This window comes from Amblyomma americanum, chromosome 2 (genome assembly GCF_052857255.1).
Source record: "Amblyomma americanum isolate KBUSLIRL-KWMA chromosome 2, ASM5285725v1, whole genome shotgun sequence".
Lineage (NCBI taxonomy): Eukaryota > Metazoa > Arthropoda > Arachnida > Ixodida > Ixodidae > Amblyomma > Amblyomma americanum.
The window spans coordinates 4,985,070-4,996,110 of NC_135498.1; the positions used below are offsets into that span (position 1 = coordinate 4,985,070).

The window sequence follows — 11,041 nt, forward strand, 5'->3', positions numbered from 1 at the left end:
GCCCTAACCACTGAGCCACCGCGGCGGGTGCATAAGCTGGATGCAAAAATGGAAATTGAACAAAGCCGATAGGCGCCGCAACCAAATTCTAGTCATTTAATTTATACACGCGTTAGAAGCAGAACTACGGCTGATTGAGAAACAAATGTTGGTCACCGCACCAGTGACGTGACGAACGCAGTCGCTTCCGCAGCCCCAGCTCGCTCGTTTTATCGATCGAATCCTACTGAAGTCGCCCGCGTGGTCCGGATGAAGCTCTGTCACAAAAGCTTGCACTGTGATTAGATGGGGCTCTGTTCCACACTGTGATAATCGTGTGCGCGGTTTCCTTGAGTTTCCATTCCATACACGAAGCACGCCGCATTGAATCGATTCTGCAAAGAATGGGGGGGGGGGGGGGGGGGGGGCGTCTACGCATTCATTGTGTGAAGTAAAGGTTGGTTGATAAGCAGCGGTTGGTTGCCTCCCGCTCGCCCTCTCAACCGCTCTCGAACAAATATAGTATTCTAGGCTCCCTGAATTCCTGCTTCATTTTATGCACTACAAATTACAATATATTATCGTATATAAAAATAAATTATTAGACACAGGCGAGTGAAACAAGTTGCATATTGGTGACAGCCATCTTGCGCACTACAGACAATTTTTATTTCGCAGTTAATTACTAGGTTAATTAAGTTTGATTCCCTAAGTTAATGAATATTGACTTTGGACAATAAATTGCATTTGAAGAGTTGTCGAGCACCTTCAGAAACCCCCATTCCATCATTTATGATAGGAAACCTTCCCCTGTGGCTTTTTTCCCCTAACTCCAAAGGAAGTCCGCGAAATATAAAATAAACCACGTGATTAACGCAGTTGCGCGCCAAGATCGTGCTGCTCTCTCTCTCTCTCTCTCGTGTGTGTGTGTGTGTGTGTGTGCGTGCGTGCGAAGGCAGCCAAGTCACCGAAAGCGGGTGTTTCAGCAAACACTCAAAAATTCTTGAAAATATTGGGTTCAATATAGCAAAAAAATAGGTGCAGGATCACACACACTGTCCCGGCGGACACAATATGCAGCAAAACCCTCTAATTCCCCCTGTAATTGACAAAAAACCACTAATTAACTTTTTAATTATCGTACCTGGGTCTTTGACATCTTTTTATGAATTAAGATAATGTTAGTGTTCTTCCAAGCTTCTGGTACGCCCGAGTTCATAAGGGATTGTCATGCGGCAAGCTGTATGTGGGTCAGACGGGGAGATGCCTCAATGAACGCCTGAAGGAGCACAATAACAACGCGCATAACACAGTAAAAGGGCACCTCGGGATCCATTGTAGACTGTGAAAGCAAAACTTGCCACCCTGACTTCACTAGCACACAAATTTTAAGTAAACACAGTGACCAATTAACACGCGAAATAATCGAAGCAGCGCACATCGCCTGGTCTAATGACGCATGCGTCAGTAGCCCCTCTTTATCACAGTCCTAAAGAATTGGCATTTTTAGCGAAGGGAAAATGATAATGTTGTTATCATCCTTGTTCAGTGCGACATGCATGAATTGACTATGAATGGATGGTTTGGTTTCCTTGTGTTGTTGGAACTGTATATATGCCTCGTTCCAAACAATAAACACCAGTTGAAAGTCAGCGCTCGTGTGTGTCGTGTCTCCCTTCGTGTCCGTGTCTTAGTGCGCGCTGTTCTGGTTATAATATTATAAGTATATGGAGAGTGGCTAGTTTTCCTAGCACAATCTCCCCTCCGTCCTTCAAGAGATCTGCTGTTACCTGATCCTCGCCAGGTGATTTCCCCCTTTGCATTGCTGCTAAGGCTTTCTTTACTTCCTCTTTCCTTACTGGCGCGATGTCCCATTGCTGTGCTCTACTGCCTGCTCCACTGATCTACGGAAGCTCCCCCCCCCCCCCCCCCCCACACACACACACACTACTCCGGAGGGAACTCCCGCGCGCGTCAACAGCCGGCGGAGGAGCCGAGTGGGCGGGGCCGGCGGATAGGCGCCGACATTTCAGCGTCGGAAAGTGACAAGAGCATGGAGGAAGGCGCAGGACCACCACGGCCAGTCTCGAGTAGGGCGCGCGCGCTCTCCCTTCGAGAGACCGGCCGTGACTGAGCGTCCGGTTAACGCGGCGAGTGCCACGAGGCGGCGCTGGCGATGTGGTCGCTGCTGGCGCCACCATACCAGCGCACGGAGCCCATAGTGCTTGGTCTGCGTGTCGCATCTGCTTGACGTCAGGCATTGATGTTTGTGACCAGTGTGACCACTATTCAGATTTCACCAGCAAATGTCTTCACTGGGCCAAACACCTCTATTGTGATAAGCTGCGGTCTTTTTTTTTTTCGTTAAATTACAGAAAATTCAAATTAGGCTGCGAATACTTTTCAAGTACTATCAGGTATAAAAAGGTAATTTATTGTTAGGCCGTCATAGGGCTGAGCATGGCCCAGTGTCGGCAAGCAGTGATCGGCTCATGCAAGGCCAATGTCAATCTCCAACCACGGCCCGAGCTGCTTTGCCGAGCTCGGGCCACGGACGCCTTGGCTGGCTGTCGGGGACAGGCCATGCAAGTTTTTTCTATTTGGTATAGGGCATGAATATACCTATTGCAGAGGCAAAGAATACTGTTATTTTCTTAAAGTTGTTTCTCCTCCTCCAAGGCCGACAAAGAAAACAAGGAAGAAGACCATTCTCGCGTCTAGATCTCGCGCCAGCGGGTCGGAAACTACAAGGACCTCTTAGTTTTCTCTCTGCGTTCCAAGAGAGAGCCAGGATTCCAGGCTTCGAAAAGCGTGGCATACCGCCCACTCGCGCCGCGGCTTCGGCACCGGGACAAGCCATGGAAGTACACGAAGGTGCCTCTTGCAATGGCAGGGCACGGGAGGTCAGCTTGTCGCTCATCGATGACTCGACCCCTACGTTACCGCAAGCCGACCGCTCTGTGGACGAGTCCAAGGCGTCGATCGGCGCGCAGCTTACGGACACGAAACCTCCGCCAGGCAGCTCCTCCGAGCGGAACAAGGACAGGAAGCACTCGCCGAGCAGCGGCAACATCTCGAAGGAGCGCGACTCCTTGCGCATTCTAACCTCCCTGCGAACACTGCGCAACTCAATCGCGGGCACCGCGAGCATGTTCGACTTGGTGCGCACACGCGCTGCCGGCCCCCCGAAGCCTTCCGAAGCCAGCACCACCGAGAGCAGCACCGTGCTGCGTCAGAGGGGCCGCGCCCACCACTCCTTTGTCTTGGGCATCCTGATGGCGGCCGGTACTAGCGCCGTCCTGTCCCTGGTCAACGTCATCATCAAGCGTCTGGAGTCCGTGAGCTCGCTGGAGGTACTCACCTTCATGGCGTTCGGAGTCTTTATCGGCATCCTTCCGGCGGCCACAGAAGAGGTGCAACCGTTTGGTCCAAGCAGCGCCCAGCCGCTGCTCATCGTGCGGACCATCCTCTCGCTAGGCGCTGCCGCGCTGAGACTTTCCAGCCTGTCCTACCTGACCATCGCAGACTCCTCGATCATCACCAGCCTCACACCCCTCATGGTTGCCATCACGGCGAGCCTGTTTCTCGCGGAGCCCTGCCACTGGACCCAGGGGGCAGCCGTCGCCCTCTCCATATTGGGCATCACTCTGGTGGTGAAGCCGCCATTTCTGGCCACAGCGGGGGGCTCTTTCACCGAGGAGCAGTACATCGGCATCGCCTATGGCCTCAGCCACACCGTCCTCAACGGCGTCACCACCGTATGCATCCGAGCCATCAAGGGCGTGTCGCGGAGCGTCGTGGTATTCCACTACGGCTGTCTCTCGATGTTGCTCGTTTCCTTCGTGTCCATCGCCATGGGTCGGCTGAGGATCTTCTACGATGGCTCGCAGATTGGCTACCTGTTGCTCATATCGCACCTCACCTTCGCCGTCCAAATGTTTCTCACCAAGGCGCTTCAGATCGAGAATGCATCGGTGGTCACCATAGTCAAGACGTCGTCAGATGTCATCTTTGGATTCGTCATGCAGGTATGTTAGGCTCTAAAGGAAAGCTCATCGTATCTGTTTTTCATAAACTGCTTTCACTAGTAGCAAAAAACAATGCATCGTTCAGTTCTTCATGGGAAGCAGACGTGAGAAAAAGAGCAGGATTTTTCGAGTACACTGCACTTTTTCTTTAGTTTGAGCTGAAAAGTCTACCTGGCGTGCAGCTACGAAGCTGTCCATTCTTGTCTCCTTAGCTTTCTTCAGTACGAATAACTCGTCAGAGTAATTGCTGAAATTATTTTCACAGCAGCCACGATGACTACGTTGTTTACAAGAATAGCTGATTGCTCCATTGTGGGAGCACAGCACCCGTGTGTTCCCTTTTCTTATCCCTGTTTGCGCTGCATTAGTTCTCACTACACTGTTCATTTGCTTCTAAGCACTTGCACTGGTACAAAGGTTCAACTTCTTAACGCAGGCCGTGTTCCTGAACGTGTACCCAGACTTGTTCAGCATGTTCGGCGGCACCTTTGTGCTTATAGGTGTCTTGATCATCGGCCTCCGCAAGATTGCCCAAGCTGCCACACCTGGAACTGTGCTCAGGCACAGGCTACGGTTCCTTCTTTAAGGCAAAGAAAGCTGTCTCCGAGTTTCCTTTCTTGCAGAGTTTATTGAAAAGCCCAGTAAAGTCGACATAAAATATATGTCAGCGCGAAAACACGACAGACATTTGTTGTTTGCCTCATAAAATGGCACATACCCATAAGGGGGATTGGCCGTAACCAGGCGGTGACTACCTGTATTGCAAATTGCATGCGGCAAACAACATGTCTGGGCAAACAGACATTTGCCCAGAAGAGGACGAAAGCACCCATAGACGAGGCTGTACTCAATCTGTGCTGCCGCCGTTTTCGCGCTGACATGTTTCACAGCTGCCCAGCAGAAAGTTTTGTTAAACCATACAAGAGAGACCGATCCCCCTACCGCAACCAATGTCATACAATTGCAGTGATTTTCCCCAAATAATTTCCACGCATGAAAAATGCACAGGCCCGCAGATCTGCGGAGCGATGTGCAATTTGCGGAATCACGAATGTCAACCCGAGCAGGTACTAGGTGAACCTGCATCGCCAAAAATTTGAATCTGGGCCGTTTCTCTTACCAGCCCAGGACCACAAGTGTCGGCATGCATATAGCACTGTGTTTGTGGAGAACTGGGCGACACACTCGTGTCACAATCTGCTCGGCTAATGCTGCCAGACGCAAGCCGCAGAGACGCCGGAGCCACTTTACTCCTAGCGTGCTGCTCTAAAAGCGAGCACTGGACAACGTTAACTTTTTAAGATTGATCAGCCCGTGTGGTATGCACGGGTGTCGGTGCGTCAGCTACAGAGAAACCTTGGTTGCGAGGTTACAATTATCTACAGGAAACAACCAAACAAGGTAAAAATAAATTATATCAGCTAAGCTGCTGCTTAGCGTGAATAAGTGAAAAGACATCCCCACGGTGGCGTTCCCGCTGCTGTTCGGCTCGGCGAGCGCAATGTTTTCCCGTTAGCATACGTTGAGCAAGTAGCGCCTCTATGGACGGTCCGGGCAGGGCCGAGGAGGCAGCGCGGGTGGCGAGAATGATCAGTTGGATATCAAACCACAACCATGAACTTAAGAAAAAAGACACCATCAAGTTAGTGCAGGCTCTTATTGTGAGCAGGATCGCTTATACGCAGCACCATATCTGAAATGGAAGAAAAGTTAGAAGAATAAGTTGGACGTTCTAATACGAAAGCATATAATAGAGCATGTTATCCCAGTGAACGCGGGGACAGAAAGACTACTACACATGGGCATTAACAACACTGTAAACGAAATTATTGAAGACCAATCGATTTCGCAGAGGATACGGCTATCAGGAAGCAGGACAGGAAGGGACGTACTGGATTGGCTAAAAGAACCCTGAAATGATTTCGATGGGTACATTTTAGTGCAACAGATCATATAGATGGCCTTTGTGGGTATTCGCGTCAAATTTAAAAGCTCTCCGTGCAACCTACATTTTTTATATTCTGGGCGCAGGTGTTGACGCACTTCTGCGCCGGATGCTTCGCCGCTGCCTCCTTCGGCTAAGTATGCCTCAGGCTTAGCTTCCTCCATGGTCGGGAAAACTACAATCATCCGAGAATGCGGAGAAAGACAGACGCCCCGAAATTTGGTGTGTTCGTCATTCTCACGGATTCTGCAGTCCGATTCATCAAAGATTCGAGATCGACGGCTCAAATTATCGCTGTCGAAACACGGAGCTCATGCCAGCATGTCCATTCGCCTCAAGCGCCGAACGGACGGGGAGGGTCCCATCTGGTCGGCTGAGAGCTCGCTGAAAGCATTCAAAGTACTGAAAGCGTTATAGGGCCAAATTGTACACGTGTTCCCCACAATTGCAGAGAGGGTAGTCTACCTCTCGACCTGTCTTACCCCAGAACAACATCGCGATTACAAGCTGATGTCTGTCGTATATATATATATATATAAACTCGACAAGCTTAGGCTGTCAGCAGCCGAATATCAAAGACGATTTTTGACCACGAAGACCAAGGCCTGGAGAACGTTCGTTACGCGCTTACATAGTTACGTTCATTTCTATACAGAAGCGTGCAAGCTCGCAACTTTTGACTATAGTTGATTGCACTACTTAATTGTCTGACCATCTGAAAGCCAGCTTAAACGAAGAGGCTCCGATATACATACAACTACGCAAGTGAGAGAATTGCCTTGGGGCGGGTGAACTGGCTAGTATGTTTCAAACATTTTACGAGGCGGCGGACAAAGGAATTCGCGAGCAGCCCTTGAGGTGTAGACCCTAAAGGGATAACCAAAACTCATTACAGTGCAACAAAAGAATTTGGGGCTACCGATGATTGCGTAGAATCATTACGCACCGGAAAGCCCGTTCCCGCACGGCGACACCAAAGCGGAGGAGGCACAAGCCTGCAGCGACAAGCTGGAGGCGCGTTTCAGCGAGCAAATTAGATGCCACACGCTACCTGCAGACAGTGAAACAACTTGGCTGTCAAGGCAAGGTGGACACAGGAGCGGAGATAACGGCACTCCGCAAGAGCTCATCACTACGCGCGGGAGCATCGGCCTCTTTTCCGCATTAGGTGAGAAAGTTGCTGCCAAGTTGGCACTCGTGCCTTTGTCCCTCCTCCGAGAAACATCATTAAGAAGGTGGACGTTGATGCTTACAGATAAGGGTTCGCATACCGACATTCTAATATCCGCTGACACATAGGTTCAGTTTCAGGAGTTGGGTAAAACAGAGCTTGGCGTATGGGCAGTGGAGGTCCCTTCAAGCAGGCAACCAGGTCGACGATGTGGAATCGATACAGAAGGAGTGCGACATCGACACTACATCTCCTGACATACTCACCTCACGAGTGACAGAACAAGTGAAAACTCCGACCCAGGAAACCACAATAACCCAAGAAAGAAAAATTTTGTATGAAGCAACAAAACGACGAGTCGCTCTGGCATGCATGGCAGAGCGCAAAAAAAGGGCAAGGCAGACATGACCATAGTGGACGGCTTTTTCAATCACACAGGTCAAGTACTCGGGAAAAAAAGGTACAGCAGTTGATGCTACGACAGACGCGTCGTAGTGCTGTGCTTAGTCTTGCGCATGAATCCCTGTGGGGTGGTCATCTTGGCTTTCACAAAACTAAAGCCCAAATAAAATACATTTTCTATTAGCCGGGAATGGAGGCAGATATATTCGATTCTGTGACCAGAATGTCGAGTCCGGGCGGTGAAGCGTCAGGCGAATAGGGTACCAGTTGATAATACTGCTCATGTGGAAAAAATTCTCATTCCAAAAGGTAAAGGTCGATATGATTGGCCCAGTCAACCTCGCCGTCAGCGGATCGTGACCCCAGCGTGAACTGCTGGTTTTGTATTGTATCCTACTATAATAGGATACAAGTAAAAAAAAAAAATTGCCGGTGGTTTACCTCTGGTTAAACCTGGAGTGACGCAATAGCTACAGCTGGCCGAGTGGGACTTGGTCATGTGATCAGCCATGGCACTGCGCCACCGACAGCTGCTCCGCGCCACGTGACAGCGTGGCGGCGCCGCCACGCTGAAGGCTCAAAATGCTACCGTAATGTATCTATCGCTACAAAAGCAGCAGTTGTTAACACTGGGCCATGGTACGCGGCGTCCTGTATTGCTTCTGTAGCCAATCACAACAGTAAACGAACTCAACTTCATTAAACAATTCAGGTATCAAAATTCTGGACCTTTTAATTTAAGTATGACGCCCACACACAAAATGAAACATTTTAATCAGTCCAATAAAGCTTGGGACAAGCAGGAGCTGTGAGCCTGTCTTCACTGTTTTGGTACTGCATTTTCGGTGCAATGCATCACACTTACCTGCTCCCCAGCACATGCCTTTGCTCTAATTTTCCACACTCAATATTAACAAGTTTCATATTTCCTGAAAATTGTATTATTTCTTCTCTTTATGGTGGGACTGGTTCAGGTTTCTAGGAGCATAGAGGAGGCTGTGCTTGAGAGCCAATTCAGGCCTTCTCCGATGCACCCAATAAATGCTTAGCTTCATGCTGAATTTCATCCGAGTGTTAGCAGAGAACCCTTTTGATTTTTTGAGCAGCCCATTACTAGTGCCTGGTAGCGAATGCAGCTGTCAGTCGGATGTGATGTTCCTTTGAACCGAGGCGCTAACGGTAGGTTCACCTCCCGATCCCTGTAGACAAGGGTGTGGATGTCTACCCTGTATGCACTAACTCGCCTTGCTTGAAGGGTGGCTCTGGATTCCCTCGATAATTAAATGACACGAAAATTTCTAAGTTGCAGAATTATGAGGCACAATCTGATGCACTTTAGTAACTAAATCTAACAGCCAATGTTCGTACAGGCTCGATAGAAAATTTCTCAAGGATATCCAAGGTCCTTCAAGGCCGTTCTGGAGCTTTAACGGACCTGACGCGATGCTGCAAGTCACAATTTTATGACATGAAAGCTTTTTCGAACAATTGAACTATTTTTACTGCACTTCGAAGAAAAAAAAAGTTGTGTTGAATGAAAATTGGCAGAATTCTCAGCGCTACCAATAAGAAAGCACTTTGCTGGTACCCTTTGAATGAACAAAGGAAAAACCAAGGGCTTGAATTGTCTTTTAGCATTTATCACAATAAAACACAAACTAGTGCTTCAAATTACAGCAACTGCATTAAATTTCTTCTCGAAATGATTACAAGTTTAAGGTTTGACCATACTACTACTGCAGATTTGTTCAAACACAAACCAGTAGCGACTGGAACGTGTTATCATATGGAGTTTGCTATAACACTGTGAAGTTGTCTTATGAAGTTTTATTCCCCGCGCCCCGTAATGCCCTAGTGGCGCTGCAGGTATTTTAAGAATAAATAATAAAATACTACGAAAAGTGCGAGAGCTCTTTGAGCTTTGAGATCCGTCTAATGGCATTCAACAAATCTTAGGTGTTAGACTTGGCCGCATTTTTCAAAGAGTTGGCGTCAATAACGCAGGTGAGGTGATGTGATCCGTAGCATCCGGTGCAACCCAGCCTTTATAATCACTGTTTATTTCTTTTTGCTTGTCCACTCTACTCTTTATTAATGAGCCAAGCGATTTGAAATTCGTGCATTCACTAACAGAGAACTTACATGAATGCTCAGCAGATCTAACAAGCCTCTGGACTGAAAGTGCCAAGTGTCTGTGCACAAAGAAACAATGCCGCAGCATTGCTAGCAGTTGAAACTAGGACACAATACCGCAGCATTGCTAGCAGTTGGAAGTAGGACAGGCAGAAACAGCAGTGGCCTCAATGTGGTTAGCTATCTAAAGCCCGTGTTCCAAACTTAGACAAAGCTGATGAAAATTTTGGGGTGTTAAGTAGAAATATGTGTGTGCAGAGAAAATAATTGTCTGTGTTTATGTGTTTATTGAGTTTTTAAGAGCGTTAGCTCTTACTCATCATGTTTCGAGATTTCATGGTGTCTGCTACCACTCTTGATCACAGCGCCATCTGTGGCAGCAACTACTCATCACGTTTCGAGATTTCGTGAGGTCTCCTACCACCCTGAGATCAAAGCGCCATCTGTGGCTGCAACTACAAAACAGCGCATCTCGCATTGAGACTTGTAAGCACCATCTACAATAGCACTGTAGAAGCAACCACCTGCCGCATGCCAATGATGAGGTCATGGTCCAATATGGTGGATAGAGGTGGAAGTATGTGAGCATGACGTCAGGGGAGAAAACGGCGGCATAATTTCAGTTTCTAGAATCCAAGATGGCCATTAAAATTGGTTGTGCCCTCTCATCCCCCCCCCCCCCCCCTCCCCTCCCCACACCAAAAAATATCCCAAAACGGGTAGGAAAACTGTCCCATTATGGGATCGCTATATATGAGTACATTCTGTCTGTCTGTCTGTTGCTGCCAGGAAGAAAGAAAAGGAAAGTGCACAGGCCTGCTCACTGGCTCAAGACGAGCCACAATCGCTACCATGTGCAGACAGTAGGAGAGTAGAAAGATGGGATAGAAAGACAGGATAGTAAAGACGCGCTAAAGACAAGGCCGATCCAGCAGGTAGTGCAATACCAAGCCAACCGGTGGCAGGAGTGAAGCATCCTTCAAACTCTGTGCCACATTTCCAAAAATAAGTCCAAATTGGACCCGTAACAGATACTCTACGATGTCCGGACATTCGCTGCCGCTGAGTACATTCGTTCCACTATATCTACTCAGACAACAATGCGCACCCATCCGAGGACAGTTGTATACCAAATTTGGTAGGCAAATAAAACCCTATGGGTTGTGGTATAGAAATAAACCCACAAATAAACAATAGGTAAACATTGTATACATTCAATTACTAATTGAAATGTTACGATATTGCGCTGCAAGCCGAATTTTAGGCCCACCTTGACCCCCCAAACGAAGCAAATTCCAATTGGGATGTAACTTAAGGACGTGCAGCTCGAGAATGGGTAGACGTGCATCGTAATTTCTCTGATAGATGGCGCTAGGCGCCGGT

General features: G+C 48.5%; 1 protein-coding gene across 1 annotated transcript; it reads left to right on the plus strand.

Moving 5' to 3' along the window:
* Positions 1–2,536: 2,536 nt before the first annotated feature.
* On the plus strand, positions 2,537–4,593 carry LOC144120457 (solute carrier family 35 member G1-like). Its single transcript, XM_077652865.1, has 2 exons — positions 2,537–4,007; positions 4,444–4,593. Exons 1-2 carry the CDS (start codon positions 2,592–2,594, stop codon positions 4,591–4,593), a joined length of 1,566 nt encoding a protein of 521 aa, XP_077508991.1. The 5' UTR covers positions 2,537–2,591.
* Positions 4,594–11,041: the final 6,448 nt, after the last annotated feature.

Coding starts and splice junctions, on each gene's coding strand:
- LOC144120457 (XM_077652865.1), top strand. CDS start 2,592: ATGAATATACCTATTGCAGAGGCAAAGAATACTGTTATTTTCTTAAAG. Junction 4,008..4,443: donor TCTTTGGATTCGTCATGCAG/GTATGTTAGGCT, acceptor TTCTTAACGCAG/GCCGTGTTCCTGAACGTGTA.